The sequence below is a fragment of the Thunnus maccoyii genome, chromosome 13, assembly GCF_910596095.1.
Source record: "Thunnus maccoyii chromosome 13, fThuMac1.1, whole genome shotgun sequence".
In the NCBI taxonomy this organism is placed as follows: domain Eukaryota; kingdom Metazoa; phylum Chordata; class Actinopteri; order Scombriformes; family Scombridae; genus Thunnus; species Thunnus maccoyii.
Genome location: NC_056545.1, coordinates 18030096 through 18051002, shown reverse-complemented (window position 1 = coordinate 18051002; position 20907 = coordinate 18030096). Strand labels below are relative to the sequence as shown.

Genomic DNA, 20907 nt, shown 5'->3' with positions numbered 1-20907 from the left:
ATTTCATCCAGTTTATTTTAGTTTGTTTGATATTTAGCCTATTGACATTTACAGATCTGTAACAAAGTCATTTTGGATATTGGATTTTTGAAGCTGATACTGATATCTAAGTTTGAAAGTAAAAAATCACAGGAAAAGCACAGGAAGTTCTAATAAGGATGTCCCTGTTCTGTTCAAGTGTTCAGCCATCATCATTTTTTTATTATTTACACCTGTGCATTTCCTACTGCTTGTCAGTACTCTTTGATAGTCAAACTAATGGTGACACTGTGTGTAAATTATTGCAAACATATATTTGGCATTTCTGTGTTGCATTTTCTTGCTACTTATTGGCTGACACACATACTGATATGTAGTGAGCTAACATGGGCCTAAGCTAATTTATTATATGGCCTGTTTTATCAGTTATAAATGCTTATTAAAACATGGAAAGCCTTTTTCCACAGAAGACATTTTGACATGAAGAAAAAGCACAGGTGTAAATCATAAAAGTAATGATAACTGCATTCCATTTAGCCGCTGCAGTTTCAGGGTCCTGGTATTGTACATGCTGGCTCACTGGGACACTTCAATGGACATTGTTAATGGTATTAGCGACACCTGTGCTTCTTCTATTACGATGATGGAAAATGTCTGCTGTTAAAAAGACCTGCCGGATTTAGATTTGTGTTACAGTTGGTCGTCCTTACAGTAAACTAAGAGGTCATAATTTACACAGTTGGCTTATTTTTAGCCAACTTTTAACTTTAAACTACCACACAGCAAGACTGACCACCAACAGAGACACTTTGTTGAAATATTATTAAATGTGTTTTTGGAAAATTATACTTATCCAATGTGGCGATATGAAATAATATAACAATGTTGTATAGACACCCTGAAAATGAACTAATTTGTGTTCTAGCTGCTACAAGCAGGGACTATAAAAGCTCAGCTGACTCTACAGCAACAGTCTGAACATGCCTCGCGATTGCACAACCATGTGATCCAAACAGTGTCAATGGTTTGAACTAACCATGTTCATATTTAGTCACAAATATTGTGGTTGAGGAATAAAGCCGGTGGGAATACCGTTGTAAAGATTCATGTCATTGCTGTTGGATTAGAGAGTACATAGTATGTATAGTGCCAAGGCAGGAAATGATTAGAGGAGAGAGTGGTGATGATATGTAACCAAGGTCATGAACTGGATTCACACCCATGACAGTAAAGAGTGTGTGGCTCACGCCCAAACACACGTTCGCATCAGGACATCCTGCGGCAGGAAGGTCTTTTATTTTTTCAAACAACACATACAATGTGTTGTTGACGGAGCATTTCAAATGAAGAAAACAAGGGGGGAAAAAAAGCAATTCATACTTTTTAAATTATTTTTATTAATGAGATTTATCTTATTTTTGGCATGTACTGTGACACTTTTCTAAACAATTATGAGGACTGAGAGAGTTACAGTGTTTATGGGATCATCAGAAAGTCCAAATGTGAGCAGGTGGAGATAATCCAGGCTGCAGGCTGGTGATTGACCCCTGGCAACAACACTGCCACCATCACTAAAAATCACTATTCTACAGCCATTGCACAGACACACTTATAACATCTTCATTCTTGTTTTTGCCTCATATCAAAGAATATAACATTTTACACCTGGGACTTTAATAATAGCATATTTGTTTTTTTGTTATTAACATTTCTCACATACTTTGCAATACTGTAGCAGAAGTTACTTTATAATAAACTCTCTGCAGGTCATCTTATTTCCCTGCTAGATCACAGTGCACTAAAGTTACAATTTGAGATTATTTTCATATTGAATAGTTCACTATTTAGTCAAAAAAAAATATTTTTGCCTGTTTCATGTTACCAGAGCTTAAACAAAACAAACACAGAAAACCAGAGCACCCTTCCATTTGGGAAACTGTAACCAGCAAAAATTATATAATATGATGATATTCAACTCTTCTTTTCAGCAATACAGAGATTAACATCACAATTAGGACTGCCAGTGATGAGTTATTTGTTAGATTAGGGCAGTGTGTGTGTGTGTGTGTGTGTGTGTGGGCGAGACAGATCCAGACTGAGCCTCATTACTGGCCCGACTGCGGGGGAATCTCTGGGGCTCTCTCTTGGCCTGACAGGCTCACTGTGGATTTAGACACTGTAGGAGCAGCTACTGTTGACACAGGCAGGTCCTCTGTGAAGGAAGTTGGTTTCGCTGGCATTAACACTGGCACTGAACTGCCAGACTCTATGTGGGCACCAGCTACGGGCGGCTGTGGAGAGCCTGCTGTATAAGACGGTCCGCTGCCAGCTTTCTCAAGCGCTAAGAGATTTACTGTTTCAGTAGCAGGTGTGAACGGTGTGGCGGCTGATAATTTGACTTCTGCAGCTGTTGCGGATTTGTGTACAGCAGCATCCAGCTCAAGTGGAATATCTATTGCTGCTGGCTTTAAGACTGAGTCATGGGCTTCTGGACTAACATCAGTCACTGATGGAGGCAACAGTGGGGGTGGAGATGTGGTGATGGGGGTTTCAGATGCTGGTGAAGCTTCTGTGACGGCAGGCCCCGCAGCCCCAGCCGCGGCTAATTCTGCTGCCTTGCTCTCCATCTCCTCCATCCGCCGCTGCACCATCCGAGGCATCAGCTGCACATAGGTGCCCATCAAGCGGTGGTTAGAGCGGATCAGCTTCCCCGCACAGCTGTCCACACAGCGCTCCTGGACACACAACAGCAATCAGAGGTGATGAGTGGAAAACTACAGTAATGTTCACGATTCACTATGTGGCCAAAAGAATGTGGAGAGCCCGGAACAGAAAATCAGAGCAGTGGAGGCTGTTAGAGCAACATACATACAGTGGTGGGATGTAACTAAGTGCATTTACTCAAGTACTGTACTTAAGTACAATTTTAAGGTACTTGTACACTTGAGTATTTCCATTTTGTGCTACTTCATACTCCCTTTCAGAGAGAAATATTGCAGTTTTTACTCCATTACATTTATTTGACAGCTTTAGGTACTATTCAGATTACAATTTTACATAAAATAACATGATAAGCTTGTTCCCAGACCTCTTCATTACAAAGAAATCAGCGTGTACGCGTGTCTCCTTGTCAAATTTTAGATATCTGTAAGTTATTAATTCCACCAAAGACACATTTCCTCTCTAAATGTCCCCTCACATGGTTTCAATAAATAACTGCTTGAGGCACAAAGAGTGAAAACTCTGACATTTCACAAAAATGCAAAGATTAAAGAAAGGTTCTGAAAAACTAATCCAAATGTATGTAGCAGAACTGTTTTTTTCTTCTCTCCTACCCAATATATCATCTAAAGACCCCTCAGATTTATCTTGTGACCCTCACAAAGCAGTTCAAACTAGCTCCACCTTGAGCAGCTACACCAATAAAATGCTGCTAATGCAGGGACTCATCAGTATGAATAATGTAGCTAGTAATACATCTATACTTTTACTCGAGTAGGATTTTAAATGGAGGACTTTTACTTGTAATGAAGTGTTTTTACATTGTGGTATTGATACTTCTTCCACCATTGCATACATATGACCATAGATTTGGAATGAGATGATCAACAATCACCTTGCAATATACTGTTATAGTATATATATATAGTGTGTAAGCAGCATGTAGCTGCTGGAGGTGGAGCTAGTTTGAACTACTTTATATACAGTTAGCTAGTTTAGTCCAGTGGTTCACAACCTAAGGATCTGGCTCCTCCAAAGGGTCACCATATAAATCTGAGGGGTCGTGAGATGATTAATGGCAAAGGAAAGACGAAAACAAAGTTCTGATACACAAATCTGTTTTCAGTTTTTAGACTTTTTCTGTAATCTTTGATTTTTAGTGAAATATTGGATCAATGGAATATTTATTGAAATGAAACCATGTGAGAGAGCTGTTCACAACTCATAGACATCTGAAATGTGACCCCGACTACACACTGCTTTTTATAAGACGTCAAAAACCAAAAAGGTTGGAAACAACTGGTTTCCTCCTTAACCATGTGTTGTATTTTAAAAGCTTGTTATATTATCCATTGTGTCAAATCTTCATCTGAAAAGTATCTAAAGCTGTCAAATAAATGTAGTAGAGTGGAAGTATAAAGTAGCATACCATGGAAATATTCAAGTAAACTACAAGTACCTCAAAATTGTACTTAAGTACAGTACTTGAATACATGTACTTTCCACCACTGTGCAGCTGTATGTAGATGTGTGTACATATGTAGTTGTCAGGGTATTTATGAGCTCCACTCTCCTGTCTCACCTCGTCCATGGTAAGGTTTCTGTAGTTGAAGTTGCTGCTGCATCGCTGGAAGCAGATTTCAGTCATGCGGTTGTAAACCATCAGGAAATCCCGCAGCTGCGACAGAGAGAAACATCACCATAAACTCACCATAATTGTGCATCTATCTTATGCCTACTGTAGTTGTCACTGAACACATTTGTGACTCACATTTCTCAGTTGTTGGTCAGGATCCATCGTGATCACGTCTGAAGTTGCCCACCGATTAGCTAAGATGCTAACACCGAGAGCTGCTCCGCTAATGAATGAAGTAAAATGTGGATCTTACTGAGTCGTCTGAAGCTGTCTGACATTAATTAAAGCACATTCCTGCAAAATGTCATTTACATGCCACCTTCAACGTGTCTCTAATCGCAACCAAACATGAACTGGTCCAGGTAATGTGTGTGGTTAGAGTGGCATGACATTCACATGAGCGCTGCCATGTTTCCAACGAAGATCGTCTATTGCTTGTGAGATGCTTCACTCGGTTCCCAATCCTTTTCCGGTTTACAAAACTGGGCGTTTAGTGTGACTGCTGACTATCATCGATGCTATATCTTTTATATATCTTTTTCCTGTGATAATATTTTATCAATGATAGTATTAGTAATAATAATAATAAGAAGAAGACGAAGAAGAAGAAGAAGAAGAATGTCTTCTGCACACTAAAAAAATGCCTGTTTAACCTGTTCCCCAAACTCTTCCTTTCAGCCAAACAAGAAGCCACTACTTCATTTTATTCATCATCTTATTTTCATAATACTAATAATATTTAATATGTCTGTCACATGTCCACTAACATTATGGGAGTTCCATACTAAATTGCTGGAGTACACCTTTAAACAAAGTCTTCCGTATGGAGTCCACAGCAGTCTCAGGGGTAAAGAAATGCAGCCAAAATTTGGTTTTGTGTAGCTATTCAAATCATTTCACATAGACATTTGATAAAAAATCACACAGTTTTTTTAATACATCATTTTCAGAAAAATCTATTAAAATAAAGATAAAAATATTCATTTATCAAAACTTTTATGTCAACAAGCATTTCATTGCCACAATATAAAAGGCATAATGTTGCACCCTGAGCTCTTGATGGTCTACTGCAGTTCAGGACCTTAAAATATTCTTCAGTCAATTCAAGTCAATTTAAACATGATACCATGGTAACATTTAGTGTGCCTTAGATTGTTTTGTTTTTTTTTGTTTACTGTACCAAAGACCATAAAAATGCTAAAAAAAAATTTTCTCCTTTGTCTTTCATCAGCTAAAAGCTTTAGCTCTGTTTGAACAGGAAGAAGAGTGCCCTTTTTATTACGTCACCCAATGCAATCAAGGGAATTTCCTGAGCAGTCCAGCAGAGTGCATACAGTGTAAAATGTAATGTGGAGACTTTGTAGAGATTTTCTGTAAGGATTCTTGGCAATCATTCATAGCACCTATATTTATTTTAGTGCATGGCTGATATTAATCTAATCATCTTAAAATGCTTCTAATTACAACTTAAATGTGACAAAGCTGAGGTGCAGGTCTGTATGAAAGCACTATTATAAGAAACACATTTTCAGGTTTTCTCATACCAGTATTTGACAGTTATTAATTGTACCCTGTTTGATCTGCTTTGTAATTTCAGTTCATTCACATGCAAGTTATTGCGACATCAAATTATGTGCTTGTTTATTTGTTTGTTTATTTTTGTTTTGGCTTCCCTGCATGGCCGCAACAGATTCAAAAAGCCTGAGGCCAATAATGTATCCACAGAGGGGAAGTAGGCCATGGTCACGTATTGATAAGCTGTCAACAAACAGTAAGTGTGCTGCAGGCTTCTCACTGCTGTGTTAACTTCAGAGCTCAGTTCCTTCAGCAGATAGTAGGGCAGGAAATTATCCTTTCCAAGTGGGGATTACAGAGAGAGAAATAATCATTTAAGCAGATGGCACATTAGCTCATAAGTGCAATAGATTATAAGGGTAATGACCATTATCACAATGTTGACGTGGAAAATCCTCCGTGGGTTACATTTACATAACAATATGCCCACAGGGAAAATAAAATTGCATTACTCACAGTATATCGTACTTATAGCTTTCCTCTCTCTAGTGCCTTGCCTTTTAATTTTATCTTCACATTCGTTTTATCTCCAGTCATAACACGACCGAAAAACAGATTCACTTGTGAAGGAAAGCACATTTGCCCTAGAAAGTGTTGCCTCTTGAGGTCTGGTCTACAGCATGGAAAACAAATGTAAAAGATTTTTCCCCTCACACCCTTCTGTGAGACAAGACATCAAAACAATGAATAATCCTCTGATGAGCTGATGTTTTCCTTGTCTTTCGCAACAAATTTTTAAAATTTCCATGTGGCCCTTGACCTCTAAATGTCACACACAGTTTCCTTTTTTTATTACATCCTCTGCATAGAAAGGTACACTTTTTCCCTCAGTTGCTCAATGTGGAGAGTTCAAGAGATAGGTTCTTTGCATCAGGAAATTGCTCAACTGTGCAAAGCTCATTGAATGTTGAAGATGATGTAGTTTTCATTCTTGCAGACACAGTAATGGACAGTAGTTTTTATTGACTTTTTCAGGTGGCCTAGTTTGAAACGAGAAAAGAGTCGTGACATGATGTCTGCCTAATCTTGTTGGTCACTATCAGGGCTAAAATTGCTGATGAAGTGATTCGCGTCACTCTGAATAGCTTCTATCTCTGGAAGCTGTGTGCATACACTCCCATTATTTTGTCTTTCCTCACTCTCTTCTTCTCCTATCCATTTTCTACTTCCCCCATCTTCCCGCCTTCTCATTCCCTCCCAACCCATACTCTCCTTTTCTATATTTATACTCCTTTCTCTTTCCATATCCTCTGTCTCTTGGGCTATCTGTTGACTGTTCAGGTAGATGCTACTGTGCGAAACCATTGTGCTGGTGTCTCTGGGAGGAAGGTGAGCATCCATGTCTGCTTCCACCTCCGAGAAAGCGTTGACGGGGTGTGTGAGGTGGCCTGGCGGCTGATCTTGAAGTTTGTTTCGTCCCTGGTTCTGGCCCTGCTGATAGCGATACTTCTTCTTGCGTTTCTTGGCCAGCTTCAGATCCAGCGAGGCATAATTCAGGTCAGACTGTGGTGGCTGGTATCAGACAATGGAAACAAAGTGGGTTGTTAAAATATGGTTTTTGTATTTGTAAGCAAAAATGCTGCAGTTAAAAGGACACATCCTCTGTCTGAGATAAGAGTTATGGCTGCAGGTTCTCATGCATTTCAAGAAGTCTATTTTTAGAACATTTTGTGCTTAATTGTATTGTCACAGTTTCATTGACCACAATGTGTCTCTGGTATCAGATGCTTTCCGTTTTGAAAGCAAATTTGTCAGCATGGTTTAAAGTGATCTGCATGGATATTTTTACATCATATATTTAATATCAGTGTGAATATAACAGCAAATATACTAAAATAAAAGCATTTACCAAAATACACTCAGGCAACTGGTTTAGAACATGATTACATTTTGTAAACAAGTCAGTTTTTTTGCTTGTTACCTAGTGCATCTTACAGTCACTACATTTTATCTTACGTACTAGAGAGGTTTAACAATTTATTCATTCTAGCATGCATTCAAGAAAAAAAAAAAAACACGTGCAAACAGGCATAATCAGGGAAATTAATGAGCACCGTCAAACAGGCACAAAATTAATCTTGCGCCGCAGTGAACAGAAAAATGATGATGAAGTTTGTTTGTTTTTTTTTTTTTGTGTGTGCAATAATGTTGTTCTTTTCTACACAACAAACTACATTAATGAACTTGCAGAGATATATTGTACCAGTGATACCTGCTAGTCTGAACATGCAGTGACAGCAGTTACCTTCATATGATCTCTTGTGTGTTTCATGGTCATCATCTCATAGCAAACCTCTACAGGACCTGAATCTGAAGTGAAACACAAGAATTGTTCATTTGTTTAACATTAAACTAACACTGTACAAACAAGGAGAAGAATTCAGATTTTTAAAAGAATCTACAGCCTGAATTACTACAGACAAATCTAAAGCAATTTATAGGCAAGGCAAGGCAAGTTTATATGTATAGCACATTTCAACAACAAGGCAATTCAAAATGCTTTCCGTAGAGCATAAAAGGCATCAAGACAGAATATAAAAGCAGCACAAGTAAAAAGACATTTAAATACAATTTAAAAGTGTTAAATTTGGAAATAAAAAGAAGATAAAAAAGGAATAAGACAGATAAAACAGGAGAATAAAAGTTACAGTGCAGTGCAAAATCTTAACCCTCAAATTTGGTTTAATAAAAGGCAAACAGAAAAGTCTTCAGCTGTGATTTAAAAGAACTGAGAGTTATATCACAATGGATGAAAATGAAATCTATACTGTAAATGTAGTTATTTAAAGTGGAATGGGCAATGATCCAAATATACTTTCAGTTTTTGTTAAAACACACTTGGCCACGTTATATTTTCAGTAATCTACTGTATACAGAAAAAGAAAACAATCATGTTATACTTATGAAGAAAATTGAATTTGATAGATAAAACAAGGCTTATACAAAATTATACCTTTTGTGACAGACTGATTGATTCACTGCATTCTAAGAAAATTCAGTGATTTCCTCTTATTTTTCTAAAAAGGCGACAGAATGCAGGCCTGCGCTCACCTCTTCTATCTGTGTTGATGTTGCCATAGATTGGATTTTCCTGTTGCTCATGATGATCGTTGGGATTTTCCTGCTGCTCGTGATGATTGAGGTCATGAAAATAATGCCCTTCATTCTGTGACGGGCTTCAACAAGATATGGAGGTTTATTTCCACAACAAGATTTCATTTGTAGATAAGAAAGAAATAGGAATATTGGAATACTTAATACACATTTACAAGTACTGGACTATATAACGTGTTAACATGCAGAGAGCCTCATCAGAAATAAATAAATAAAAAGCATACCTTTCTCCGTCATTAATGTGTGGGTGCCAGCAGCCATCTGTGTTTGTATAAACAAAATATTTAGCAATTTATAAAATGCCCTGTACTGGTAAAAGGTTTCAAATCAACGTAACCACATTTTAAAAAAAGCAAAACAACATGCCAATAAGACAAGAACAATTAAAATATCCATACCTCTGCACAAAGAGGCTGTCCGTCTGATATAGAAGATGACATTGAGACACAAAGAGATCAACAAGGCCAGAGATAACACCACCAGACCAACCAATTCAGTGTGGCACGCTAAAAGATGAACACAGGCCGATTATTAACGCCTCAAACTGTTAAATTTCTGTCTGTGGGAATCAAAAAATGTAAAGTTTCCTAAGCCAGTGTGGAATTACAGACTTACATTTTTATCAGCTATCACTAATATCGCTTGGAATTTCCCCATGTACTTCTCAAAAACACACAGAAAAGATGAAACATTTTTAAAATGCGTCATCACTTTGCACTGGTGACAAACGTGCAATCAAATGCTTAAACAATACTGAACAATTGGAATTCCAATTGGAAGAAAAACAGAGAAAGTTGCAGACATTGAAGAATATTAAAGCCATTATAAAACTATTTGTGTATACTGTAAATACATATACCTATGTATCTACCTGTATCTATCTGTACATGTATCTACCATGTGTTACTGCACATGGAACATGTAAGGACAGTTTCTCAAATAATGATCTAGAAGTCACAATGTTGCCTCCAAAGAACTATTATTTTCTTCAACGGAAGTAAATATTGTACCAATATCAACAGCACAATACTGACAAATTTCACAGGATATTCATTCATCCTACTGTAACCACAGTTTGCAAGATAAATTATTAGATTAAAAGGTTTTACAAGTGTTTCTGAGGTTAAGTGTGCTGCACATGGTATAATTAACTTTTGTACTGTGACACCAACGTGTGTGGATCCTAAACGGAGCAAGATACCATCACATTCAAACAAGTTAGGATTATTAACTCATTGTTTTGTTTGTTGTAATCCTCCGATTTTTACATTCGCCTTTTGTTCTGCCATTCTGTGACATGTGCTTTTGATTTTCTGCTGATTTCTGTTTTTGTGGTAAAATCAACATTTTGCAAAATGATCCTTTGGGAAACATACAGTATTTACAATGATATCTACTATGTAGCAATATTATATTCAAATTTGTAAATGTAAATATAAGTTTAGAAGTTCCAAAAGTTATTCTGATCTTACCTTCGCTGCCCATAATCCAGCCGACTTACAACAAAATGGGTTGTCTGTCTGACACGATTGCTGTCAGGCTACAGGGCATCACCGTCTTTAGTCAGAGAGGTGTGCTACACTGTAGTCTATTTTTACCTTGCCTTAGTTACCTCTCTCTTATCACAGTGCTTTGAAAACTGGCTGCTCTACAGTTACAAACAGGAAACTATGTAACCTCATTCTAAGGTGCAGTCTGAATATTGCGAGATACAATGCAATTCCAAATAGGTCACCATATTACTAAGATGACAACAAACAGCAGCAATTTTCGATGAATACAATTTTCTATTAATCCAAAAATAAGTAAGTTTAAAAATGTGAGCACAGAAAAAAACATTCCATCCTTAAAGGCCAGAAAAGTTTCATTAAGTTTATTCACTAGCAAAAGATATTTTGTAAATTCAATTCAATTCAATTCAGTTAACCCCTAATCCTATTTTCAATTTAATAAACCTGACTCTGATCCTAAAAAAAGGCTTAACCCTAAAATAAATAGTTCAACTTGTAGGACCCGCCTTTTCAGTCCCCAGATGACAGAAGTCAATTCCCACAGTGTTGTGAATAACGCTCACACAAACACGTATACTTAGTTTGTGTACAGTACACTAGGCCTGTACAGTATATATTATATGTATTATCTTTGTACATGTGGCTTCAGAGCTTTATATAAACAAGAATTTATTCATTGCATACACACAATACATTGTGGTTTTGCTACTGTGGTCGGAAAATCAGAAGAAAAAAAAGGCAGTCGTGACAGGCTTCTCAAAACAGCAATACGCAGAAGTGTGTGCGTGTGTGTATACATAGAGCATGTTATCGGAAAAGCAGAGTCCACTTAATCTGGCCTCAAAATAAATCATCACCACAGAGGAATAAAAAAATAGAACCAGTGAATACTTAAAAGTATGAAAAGCTGTATTGACATTTACATTTCAAAAACATCCATTTCCTTTGTGTGTGTAAGATGGCATTCAGTGGTTGTTATGTTTTCTTTTTTTTTTTTAGCCATTAAGCCCTTGTGGTTTGTGGTTTAAGGCCCACTTTGTACACTCAAGTGTCACTCTGTGGTACCTGTGGACACCAGTGGTCTTTGAGAGCTTGCGACATCGGCATTTAACAGCTAGATTAGAGGAAGCCATTGGGCTTTCATTTCAGACAGGAAGTCCTAAATCACAGATTCTACAGATAAAAGCCAGAATTACAACTTCACAGATGCGTTAACAGCTGACGTTAAGTTTTGTCTCTATACAAAAAAAAAAGTGCCTGTTGACTGCTGCATGAGATACAATAGCTATGATTTAAAATGCAAATGACTGCATTAAAAAAGACAATCTGGATATATAATATTGTGAAAATAGCATAAAGAGAAAGTACCTACAATATAATAGTAAAAAAAAATCAGAGGCAAATTAAACCAGTTTTTATTTTCAAATATTAGAAACTTTGTTGTGAATTGTCATACATTCAATATACAAGAAATCCCTAGAAAAAACAAAAAAACAAAAACAAAAACATCTCAAAATACTTAGCTTCTGTAAGAGTAAAACCAAACCCTGAAAAGTTTTATACACAATAGCAAAGAATCTACCCAACCCAAGCCAGATAAACACACAGCCTGCATTTGCAGAATTGCTTGAGAATGCTGTCACCACAGTTTGAAAACGACCACAACTGAAAGTAGATGCATGTGCATGTAACCAAGACAGGACACAGCTTACATTATACATCATTTAACTGATGCTTCATTTCAAGTTCTGTTCCTGAGTTACACCTTGAGATGGGGTAATTGTCCCGTTGTTTTGCAGCTGTATACTTGACTGGCGGAGGAGGAGGTTTAAATGAAGGCGGTTCATCCATCCTACAGAAAGAGAGTATAGTATAGACTAGTGGCATTGCTAGAGAGTTAGCTGTATCCAGGAAATATGCAGATATTGTAGTAAAATAAAAGAAATATCAATATTTTCCCTGTTGTTCAGGGTCATGCTAGGACAGACATGCACTGGGTGATCCTGAACAAGTGCAAGCAAGTGTAAAATGGATATATAGTATATGGCGAGAGTTTCACCTCTGCTTTATAATTTGTCTCCTCCAGTGAATGCCAGCCACAGCGATCAATACCAGAACTGGAACGATGATGAACACACAGACCAGATGACTTCGTGCAGTATCTAAGGAGTAAATTCAGAGAAGGGAAAAAGTGTAATTTTGGAGGACAGCAGCAAGAGATCTGTTTCTAGGACACTAGCACATCAGTTTGTTCAGTCTGCAACAAATATTGATAATAAATGTTAAGCTACAATGTGAAACTTTTTGCCTTTCGGCAGCAAAGTGTCCATTGCAATCTTCCCCTACAGCTGGTCATGCTCCAACTCCAGGAGTTGATGCTTATTTTAATTAGTTTTCTACCTTTACCTATTTAGCCTGAGGCTGAGATAAAGCCACCGCATTTGATGAAGAGGCAGATGATGAAGAATCTGTGGCTTATGTTCACCTGTGGTTTTTAAGGGGTCTTGTCTGTTGAGAATTAAGCCATGCTGTTACTTAGTTGTTTGATGCTTTCAAACAGTTTTTACTTTCCGGCACCATGGCTCCCCTTGCCGTCACAAAGCAACCCACACTGTTGGCAGTCCCCAGAGCAAATGATATGATCCCTCAAACAATATATGAGAGCATTAATGAAAAGCCAATTTCAGGCAAACAAAGAGATGTAGATTCAGACAGACAGAATATAAAACTTCCACCTTTGTTTTTGAGTTGCACGGCAGATTATGGTCACAGATCCTATCCTAGGAATGTTGCATTAGTGAGGGAGAAAGGAAGAGAATCACGATTTTTCCAGTATCAATTAATTGTGAAATATTAAGTAATTATTACCATTATCCCCAATGGCGTCTGTTGTTTTTCCAGCGCTCAGAGTTGAGGTTGCACCAGATGATGTAGAGTTTGCTGTACTGTTTCCCGCGGTGCTGGACTCCTCTGTCCTTATGTCATTCCTCGTTGTCGAGTTGTAGAAGTTATAGGGGTCAGTTTGTGTAGCAGAGGATGATGTGACACTCGCTGTGATAGTAACATTGCTGGGTTTGGGATTATTATCTGTTACACCAGTACCTGCACCCATGGTCCAAGTGGTTGAAATCTCAGCACTCTGTGATGTGGTAAGGCTGCTGTCTGCTGATTTGTTCAAACTTTCAGATACATTAAACTGTGGTGACACTGTCACAAGATCTGAAAGAAGCAAAACAGGGGGGACTATACTAAACATGCTGTCAGCAATGAACTGTGCTTTTTCAATGTTGTCAGTGCATTATCAGAAACATATATTATTGCCATTGCCATTTCTCCATTGCCATGTCATAAATGACATGAAAAAACAAACTGTAGCCAATATGAAATAGAAATCTGTTTGTTCATGTTAGCGGCATCCCAGTTAAAGGCATAGTTCGACATTTTGGGAAATACACTTAATTGCTTCGTTGCCAGGAGTTAAATGAGAACATCGATGCCACATGTACGAAAAGTAGCTGGAGCCTGCAGCTGGTTAGCTTAGCTTAGCTTAACATAAAGACTGGAAATAGGGGTAAACAGCTTTATGCTAGATTAAGCTAACAGGCTTCTGGCTCTAGCTACATATTTACCATACCAGATGTGAGAGTGGTATCGATCTTCTCAACTAACTCTTGAGAAGGAAGCAAATAAGTGTTTTCCAACAAACGTCAAGCTGTTCCTTTAATGAGCTTCACACTGAAAAGCTGAAAGTAATGCACAAAACTTTAAAATATCCACTACACAGTGATACATCATTAAAACATGCAACAAGCAGGCATTTATTAGCACCCTGTGAATAATCAATTAGTAAAATAAGACAAAGCGCTCATTCAAGAACCTGTGCAGTGAATCCATGGGCATAGACTGCTGATCCAAGGCAAATCTGTAGGCATGAATTTCAAATTCAATGGTATGGCGAATGTGTATTCCTAATTAATGAGTATAATTAATCTGTTATGCATCGATTGTTTTCTCTACTGTTCTTATATTCAGGGATATGATCCATGTTAGCTTGCATCCCCTTTGGGACACAACTGGGAGATTGAAATTCTGCAAACTTTTGCTCATTTACAAGCATATTAAATGCAATCCAACGCCACGATAGGATGTGATCTAATGCAGCGCTGTGTCTGTTTCAAGTAGCCCATATCATTTTTCAAACCGACATTCGGGCTGTACTACTCTTATCTGTCCAACAGATTGTGCTCTCACCCCATGACATGATTCAGAGATGCTGTTGAAGCTCTGCTCAGTGTGTGTGTGTGTGTCTTCCTGTGGTTTGAAAGTACATAGAGATGAAGAGCAGGAAGTGACTTCTGACGTCTGTGTGGCTTGTACTTTTTTTCTTTGCTTTCTTTTTCATGCGAGTACTTATTCAGATTCTCATGAAAAACATGTAGGCCATGCATGGGGAAGCAGACAGCCGGGGATTATTTTCCTACTTAAGCACAACCCACTCACAGCACTATAAGCTACTATAGAACCAGTGGGGCAGACGACATGTAGTTTGGTTGTTTTACAATTTAAAAACCTGTGAAAAAACTGCTTTAGTTCTACTTGATTCAGCATTCACCTTAATCCCATGGCGCAAATGATTTGCAGCAAATAATTGAGAGAGAATTTTTTCAAGTTTTGTAGCTCCTAATTTATTCACATTGGTACTTTCTTGTAACATGGCTGACAGCTTCAGAATCCTTTGAATCTGTCTCTTTCCTTCCAGCTAATTAACATTTTTAATGCAACAGTATAATAACAAAAGTCAAGTATCAGCTCTCTGTTCAGTGCAGTTTATTAAGTCATGAGGAAATGCTGAAATTAAGTACTACACAAAGAGAAATAGCAGGAAAGAAATGGAGAGGCTCACCTCTCTTTGAGCTTGTGGTTGTTGCTTGGATTGTGATGATAAACTCTAAATGCAGAGTTTCGTTTCCTCTGCTGGCAGTCAGTGTGTAAACCCCTGCGTGAGCATCTGTCACCCACCAGAGCTGCAAAGATTCATTCTGCGACACCAGCTCCTCGTTCTAGAGTAAAACGAGATTATGTAGCACATACATACCTTTTCATATCAAGGTGTTTTTGTAATGTAGGTTTTGAAGTAACTAAATAATCCTGACATTCAGTGAATGAACTGAAATACAGAGGAATGAAGAAATGGCATGTTTCCTGTTTTCCGTACCTTGGTCCACCTGTACTGTACATTACGGAGCGCTGTGCATTGAATGGTCACATTTTCTCCAGACTGGACTTCAACAGTGCTATTCACATCACATGTTATTCTGAAAACATCTGTTAGAGAGAAAAAGTGAGATTAACTTGAACTGACAACACAAGAATGCTTATGTAAAACAAAAATGAAAAGAATCAATGACTACAGAGCAGCGGATGATATTAGCATAAGAATACTGACTACTTTATTTTCAGATGGGCCAAATAAAGGAATGAAAATACACATCTCATGTCAAACACAGCTCTTGGATGTGATTTTGCAATTATTACATACATTTGCTCAGAGGTAAATAACTGCTGAGACTGGTGGAGAAGGAGCGCTGTGATGCAATCAGGAGTAACATTAAAAACATGCAGTGGACAATAAGATAGAAGTTGTTGTCATCCTGTATGTTCTAAACAGAAAGTTACATCTCTACCCAGATATTAAATCCTGTGAGGAATCCAGAGTCTTGGTTGAAGCATATACAGTAGTGTGTGCATGTCTGCCTTACCTTTGATCTTTAGCTCTGTTTCAACCCTGGTGGAGCCAAAAGGAAAAGTTGTAACATCACAAATATAGATGCTACTGTTCCAACTCTTCAAGCTATGAAGCTGTAGATAGGAGCCCATTAATTTGTTTGCATCATTGTTCACCATTTGGATGTTAACATCAGGCCTAAATCGATGGACTCCATGACGTGGTGTGTACAGAGCCAGCTTTTCTATTTCATTTCCTCTCTTACTCCATTCAATATTGACAATCTGGAGATTGGTGATGTCTTTTACAATACAGTGTAGGCTAATGTTCTGGCCCACTACTGCTTCCACCGTTTCATCATGGAACAGCTCAACATCCTGGTACCCTGTCAAGCACATCAGATAGCGTTGGAGGCAAGGAAAGTGAGGAGACAAAATCACTTGCACTTTGAAGTTGCTATTACAGACTCAAGTCCACTGGGATGCAGGCAGATACAATCATAGTATTATACCGATGCAGCTTGTCACACCAGAAGCCAATACAGATTTCAAACCCACATAAATATCCCCTCTTTCTTTGTATATTATATGAGCAACAGCACATGTGGTCCAGGATTACCTTGTATAATAGAGGCGAGGAGCAGGAAAGAGAAGGCCGTCCCCAGTGCACCTCCAGCCATGTTTGAGCTCCCCGAACTCATTACAATCAATCAAGCTGAATCCATCCAGGGATTCGGCAAAGAGAGAAACAGTAAACTGTCGTCTGAGGTTAAAGAGTGGAGAGAGAGTAGAAGACTGAGAGACAGACAACAGGAAGCCACACAGAGAGACAGAGTGAGTCATAGACATAGTGCTGTAACTTTGTGGTGAAACCTCTGGTGCAAAGCAGATATTTACAAGAAGCATAAATCTTTGCAGTGCTTACCATCATTTATCCTTTTGTTCAGGACTAACTAACAAGATGCAGAAATTTGACTAATTTGAGCTCAGATTATGACAATAGAAGAAAGATACCAAGGGAGCACACAGACACCAACATGATTGAAAGATTAATTAGTTCTTTTTAATTAAACTGTTAGTTATTTAAACTAATTACAGATATGCACAGTTTTAACAATTACAAGTCACTGGAGATTAGATTAAGTTATTTATGGAAATATGTGAACTGTAATTTTGTAATAAACCCTTTAAACTTCATATGTTTGATTTAGTACAATCTCTACTACTAAAAATGAGATAAATTGATTGCTTAGTATTACTTGTCTGTTTTGTCCTCTATATTTATTAGTGGTTAAAGTCTCAGAGCTGAACTTAACTATAAAAGCTTTTCAAACTTGCACTGGGATAAAAAGATAAAATCAAATATTGCAGAAAAAAACGGGCTTGTTTTTGAGAAGCAGGATTTTATTACTCCAATAATTCAATAATTTGTTTATCTTATTCATCAGAGATGAGCAATATTATTCTTTCAACACATTAGGTCACAACACTGGATTTCCAATACATAAATGAATTCTTCAAAGAATTGAATCATTTGTCTGCAACTTTGCGGGAGATGGCTTCATACAACTATGTCCAATTAGTACAGATCATAAGAATAAACTGTGAAATCTGTTTGAATCTTCTAACCAAAGGCCACAACTTTATGCATATCTAATAGCGAGCTCAGGCTGAGAAAATGCTGATAATTAGGCACTTTTTTTGTGTACAAATGTTCTTTAGGGATTTAAGAACAAACCTGATGATATAGGTGTTTGATGAATGGGTGACACTGTTTTCAAAGGTAAGGGCAGCAATTTTCAATATCTAATTTCATCAGCTAATCAGACAGAGAGCTATATTAACTGTTATTAGTATATCACAACAGGCTGTCATCCCAACAGCCTGTCCGCCTTTCGCTCTTTTCATCTCTCCTTTCCATATTATGAGCTCTCCCTTCATTTATTACGAATACTCCCTGTACACCCAGCAACGCATTTAGATGATTGATGATTTTACAGTCATATTCTGTGTGTGACCTTTATAACTCAAATTAGGGTTTAGTGGAGTGACTGCTATCCAGTGGGAGATTTCTATCAGTATTCTATCAGTGTTTTATCAAAGTATAAGGGGACCTTGCCTGCATTGCTTTGTTTGATAAGGACTCACTTTCCAAGGTAGACATGGAAATCTCAAGGATTTCTGACAAAATGTATCATCACTTTGATTGCTTCATTCAGTGGTCCAAGAAGTGAACAAAATGTAAAGCATGTGGCTGCTTTTAATCCCAATGTCCCTGACAGAAAAGTTCAATAGGGACTGTTCATTCCAACAAAATAAAAATTAAAACAATGAATTACTGGTCTTATAGGCTCTTTTTGCTTTATTTGGTGTGATGAGAGGGAAAGAAAGTGCTGTGTTGTGACCTGCTGGTGCACCATGCCCCTCCTGCACCCACTAATGGTTCCACACTGAAGTCACGCCTGCTCTGAAAGTATATTGGGCTCCTAGATACCCCTGTGACCTGCAGCAAATTGAACATTTTGCAGCATATTGCACCAGGACATTAATTGTCAACTCTGTGTGTAGATATTTGTATCTACGTGTGTGTGTAGGTGTGAGGTGTATGCTTGTGTGTTTGCTGACCTCGGGGGGGTGTGGGACCAGTGTTAACACACATTCACACGTTCTCTACTGCTCATTTAGCCACATTCACTGCTCAGTTTCGCTGTGAGCACAGTGTTATCTCAGCAATGTATTATTAAAATCTGGGCATGTTGTGCAGATTGTCTGACTTCAAACCAGTGAGAGACTATTTTATTGTACTGCTGTTGAATATAACAAAGGCTGTAACTTGCACTACTTCCACATTCTATCCCTTTGACAAAAGATAGTGACCATGCCTTACTTCTGTTTTTAAACATCACAATAATAGTATTGGTCATGGGACATGCATGGATCTGAAACTGTGAGAATAGTCTCATGTAACTTTAAAGGATTTCTATTTGGTCACCTGACATGCATATTCAAACATCTCTGCGAGGAGGAAGTGTGAAATTTATAGCTGAGAGAGACGGTTCATGTCTAAACCTGACAACAGTATCCTCACTGTAGTATTATAAGAGCCCATGTTCACTTTTCATGCCAAAGCTGAGCAGTGACAGATCTGTGTAAAAGTCTGGTTAGGAGAAGGTCTCTGGGTGGATAACCCCTTTGGACTTATTCACAACAGTAAACATGTGGGCGTCGAGGCTGAAAGCCCCACTTCTGAAAACCCCAGCACGGTGAAATCCAATCACATTTCAACCTTCTGCCTTGTCTGATCTTGTCCCTATAAGCATTTTTTACTGAAGAACAACATGAGGAGTGGGCACACTTTCTTTAACACCACAACCAACTACAACCCTAGAGGCTGCAATAAGGGACAGGTCATCCCACATTGTGACATTACCAATTTTAGGTTTGCCTTGGATAATGGAATGGTAGACTTTGTTATCATGTCATTTTATAGCTCGTTAATAAACAAGACTAACAGACTTGTTAGAGTTAAAAGCTAACATGCTCAGCATGCTAACATGCTTACAATGGCAATGTTAATGGGCAGGGTAAAACTGACCATTTTCATTATCTTAGCTTAGCCTGTTAACATGCTAACATTTGATCATTAACACAGTTAACACAAAGTGCAGCTGAGGCTGTTGGGGATGTCATTAGTTTTGCAAGTATTTGGTCATAAACCAAAGTATCGAACAAATTAAAATTCTGGTGACACCAGATGAAAAGTCAGTCGTCATGCTTCATCCTGTGGAGACCATAAATGTCTCAAATTTTCATGGCAATCCATCCGGTAATTGTGTGAGATATTTCAGTCTGGACCAAAGTGTTGGACTGACCGTAGAGTCAGGCTATGAGCGTTACCTTCTAACCACTAATGCAACACAAAATTTGATGATGTCATGAAAAAAATAATGTCCTGGAGTCAGTACATGTTGAACTAGTATCTTGGACCAATGTGAAGGAGAAACTGAAAGAAAAACCAGATGACCAGCAGACCAACATCATTGTCCCTATGCTGCCCTGCAAGTGATAAAAAAAGAAGGCACGGATGGTCCATGTGTGACTGAAGGCAAACTGCTTCCTTAAGACACAAAATTTGGGGGTCTTTCATCACTGCCCTATGGGGGAAGGCATTGACCAAACCAGAAAATCACACATTTACAATGATTGTTTTCACCTCCTTCACCTTTCCTCAAATGTTTCTTTTGAAGAATAAACAGACGGGTACAAATAACAAGTGCAGCAATGACTGAGAAACTTCAGACTCTGAACAACATTGAACTCTCTGAAAGTATGACATTTTGGAGAGCGAGGGAGAGACAAAGTGAGAGGGCTATTGTGGTGGGTAAAAATGGGTTTTATAACTTGTCAGGATTATACACAATGGGCCACAGAATGAATGGTTTAAGATTGTGAATAGTGCATGGAGGCTGTGAGGTGGGATAGCAAAAACAGAAATGTAAGAATGTATTCATTACTCATTCACTCACCCAACTTTAAAAAATGACAACCAGAAGCAAGACCATAAACTGTAATGAACTGAACTATAAAATACCACTTTAGCAACTGAACCATGGAATTTAGTCAGCCTCTAGTTATTCAATGGCACCT

At 38.0% G+C, this 20907-nt stretch overlaps 3 protein-coding genes across 3 annotated transcripts; all 3 read right to left on the bottom strand.

Annotated features, from left to right (window-relative positions):
* Positions 1-1356: 1356 nt before the first annotated feature.
* On the bottom strand, positions 1357-4785 carry timm10b (translocase of inner mitochondrial membrane 10 homolog B (yeast)). Its single transcript, XM_042431386.1, has 3 exons — positions 4472-4785; positions 4283-4378; positions 1357-2714 (listed from the first exon to the last, which is right to left on the bottom strand). The coding sequence occupies exons 1-3, from the start codon at positions 4496-4498 to the stop codon at positions 2085-2087; spliced, it is 753 nt and encodes a 250-aa protein (XP_042287320.1). The 5' UTR covers positions 4499-4785; the 3' UTR covers positions 1357-2084.
* Positions 4786-6105: 1320 nt separating this feature from the next.
* On the bottom strand, positions 6106-10579 carry LOC121910255. Its single transcript, XM_042431385.1, has 6 exons — positions 10498-10579; positions 9424-9531; positions 9250-9286; positions 8963-9087; positions 8157-8221; positions 6106-7423 (listed from the first exon to the last, which is right to left on the bottom strand). Exons 1-6 carry the CDS (start codon positions 10508-10510, stop codon positions 6932-6934), a joined length of 840 nt encoding a protein of 279 aa, XP_042287319.1. The 5' UTR covers positions 10511-10579; the 3' UTR covers positions 6106-6931.
* Positions 10580-11937: 1358 nt separating this feature from the next.
* Positions 11938-17034, bottom strand: si:ch1073-15f19.2. Its single transcript, XM_042431252.1, has 7 exons — positions 16880-17034; positions 16296-16646; positions 15752-15861; positions 15440-15596; positions 13405-13755; positions 12596-12698; positions 11938-12388 (listed from the first exon to the last, which is right to left on the bottom strand). Exons 1-7 carry the CDS (start codon positions 16959-16961, stop codon positions 12250-12252), a joined length of 1293 nt encoding a protein of 430 aa, XP_042287186.1. The 5' UTR covers positions 16962-17034; the 3' UTR covers positions 11938-12249.
* Between the last annotated feature and the right edge of the window lie 3873 nt (positions 17035-20907).

What these genes read in the sequence shown, in the direction of transcription:
- timm10b (XM_042431386.1), bottom strand. Translation starts at nt 4,498, where the DNA reads ATGGATCCTGACCAACAACTGAGAAAT. An exon ending in CTGACCAACAACTGAGAAAT is followed by an intron (nt 4,379 to 4,471) that starts GTGAGTCACAAA and finishes TCTCTGTCGCAG; the next exon opens with CTGCGGGATTTCCTGATGGT. An exon ending in GAAACCTTACCATGGACGAG is followed by an intron (nt 2,715 to 4,282) that starts GTGAGACAGGAG and finishes TTGTGTGTCCAG; the next exon opens with GAGCGCTGTGTGGACAGCTG.
- LOC121910255 (XM_042431385.1), bottom strand. An exon ending in GACAGCCTCTTTGTGCAGAG is followed by an intron (nt 9,287 to 9,423) that starts GTATGGATATTT and finishes ATACAAACACAG; the next exon opens with ATGGCTGCTGGCACCCACAC. An exon ending in ACACAAGAGATCATATGAAG is followed by an intron (nt 7,424 to 8,156) that starts GTAACTGCTGTC and finishes GTCTGATACCAG; the next exon opens with CCACCACAGTCTGACCTGAA.
- si:ch1073-15f19.2 (XM_042431252.1), bottom strand. Translation starts at nt 16,961, where the DNA reads ATGAGTTCGGGGAGCTCAAACATGGCTGGAGGTGCACTGGGGACGGCC. An exon ending in CCTCGCCTCTATTATACAAG is followed by an intron (nt 16,647 to 16,879) that starts GTAATCCTGGAC and finishes TGTGCTTGACAG; the next exon opens with GGTACCAGGATGTTGAGCTG. An exon ending in AGACAAATTATAAAGCAGAG is followed by an intron (nt 12,389 to 12,595) that starts GTGAAACTCTCG and finishes CTCTTTCTGTAG; the next exon opens with GATGGATGAACCGCCTTCAT.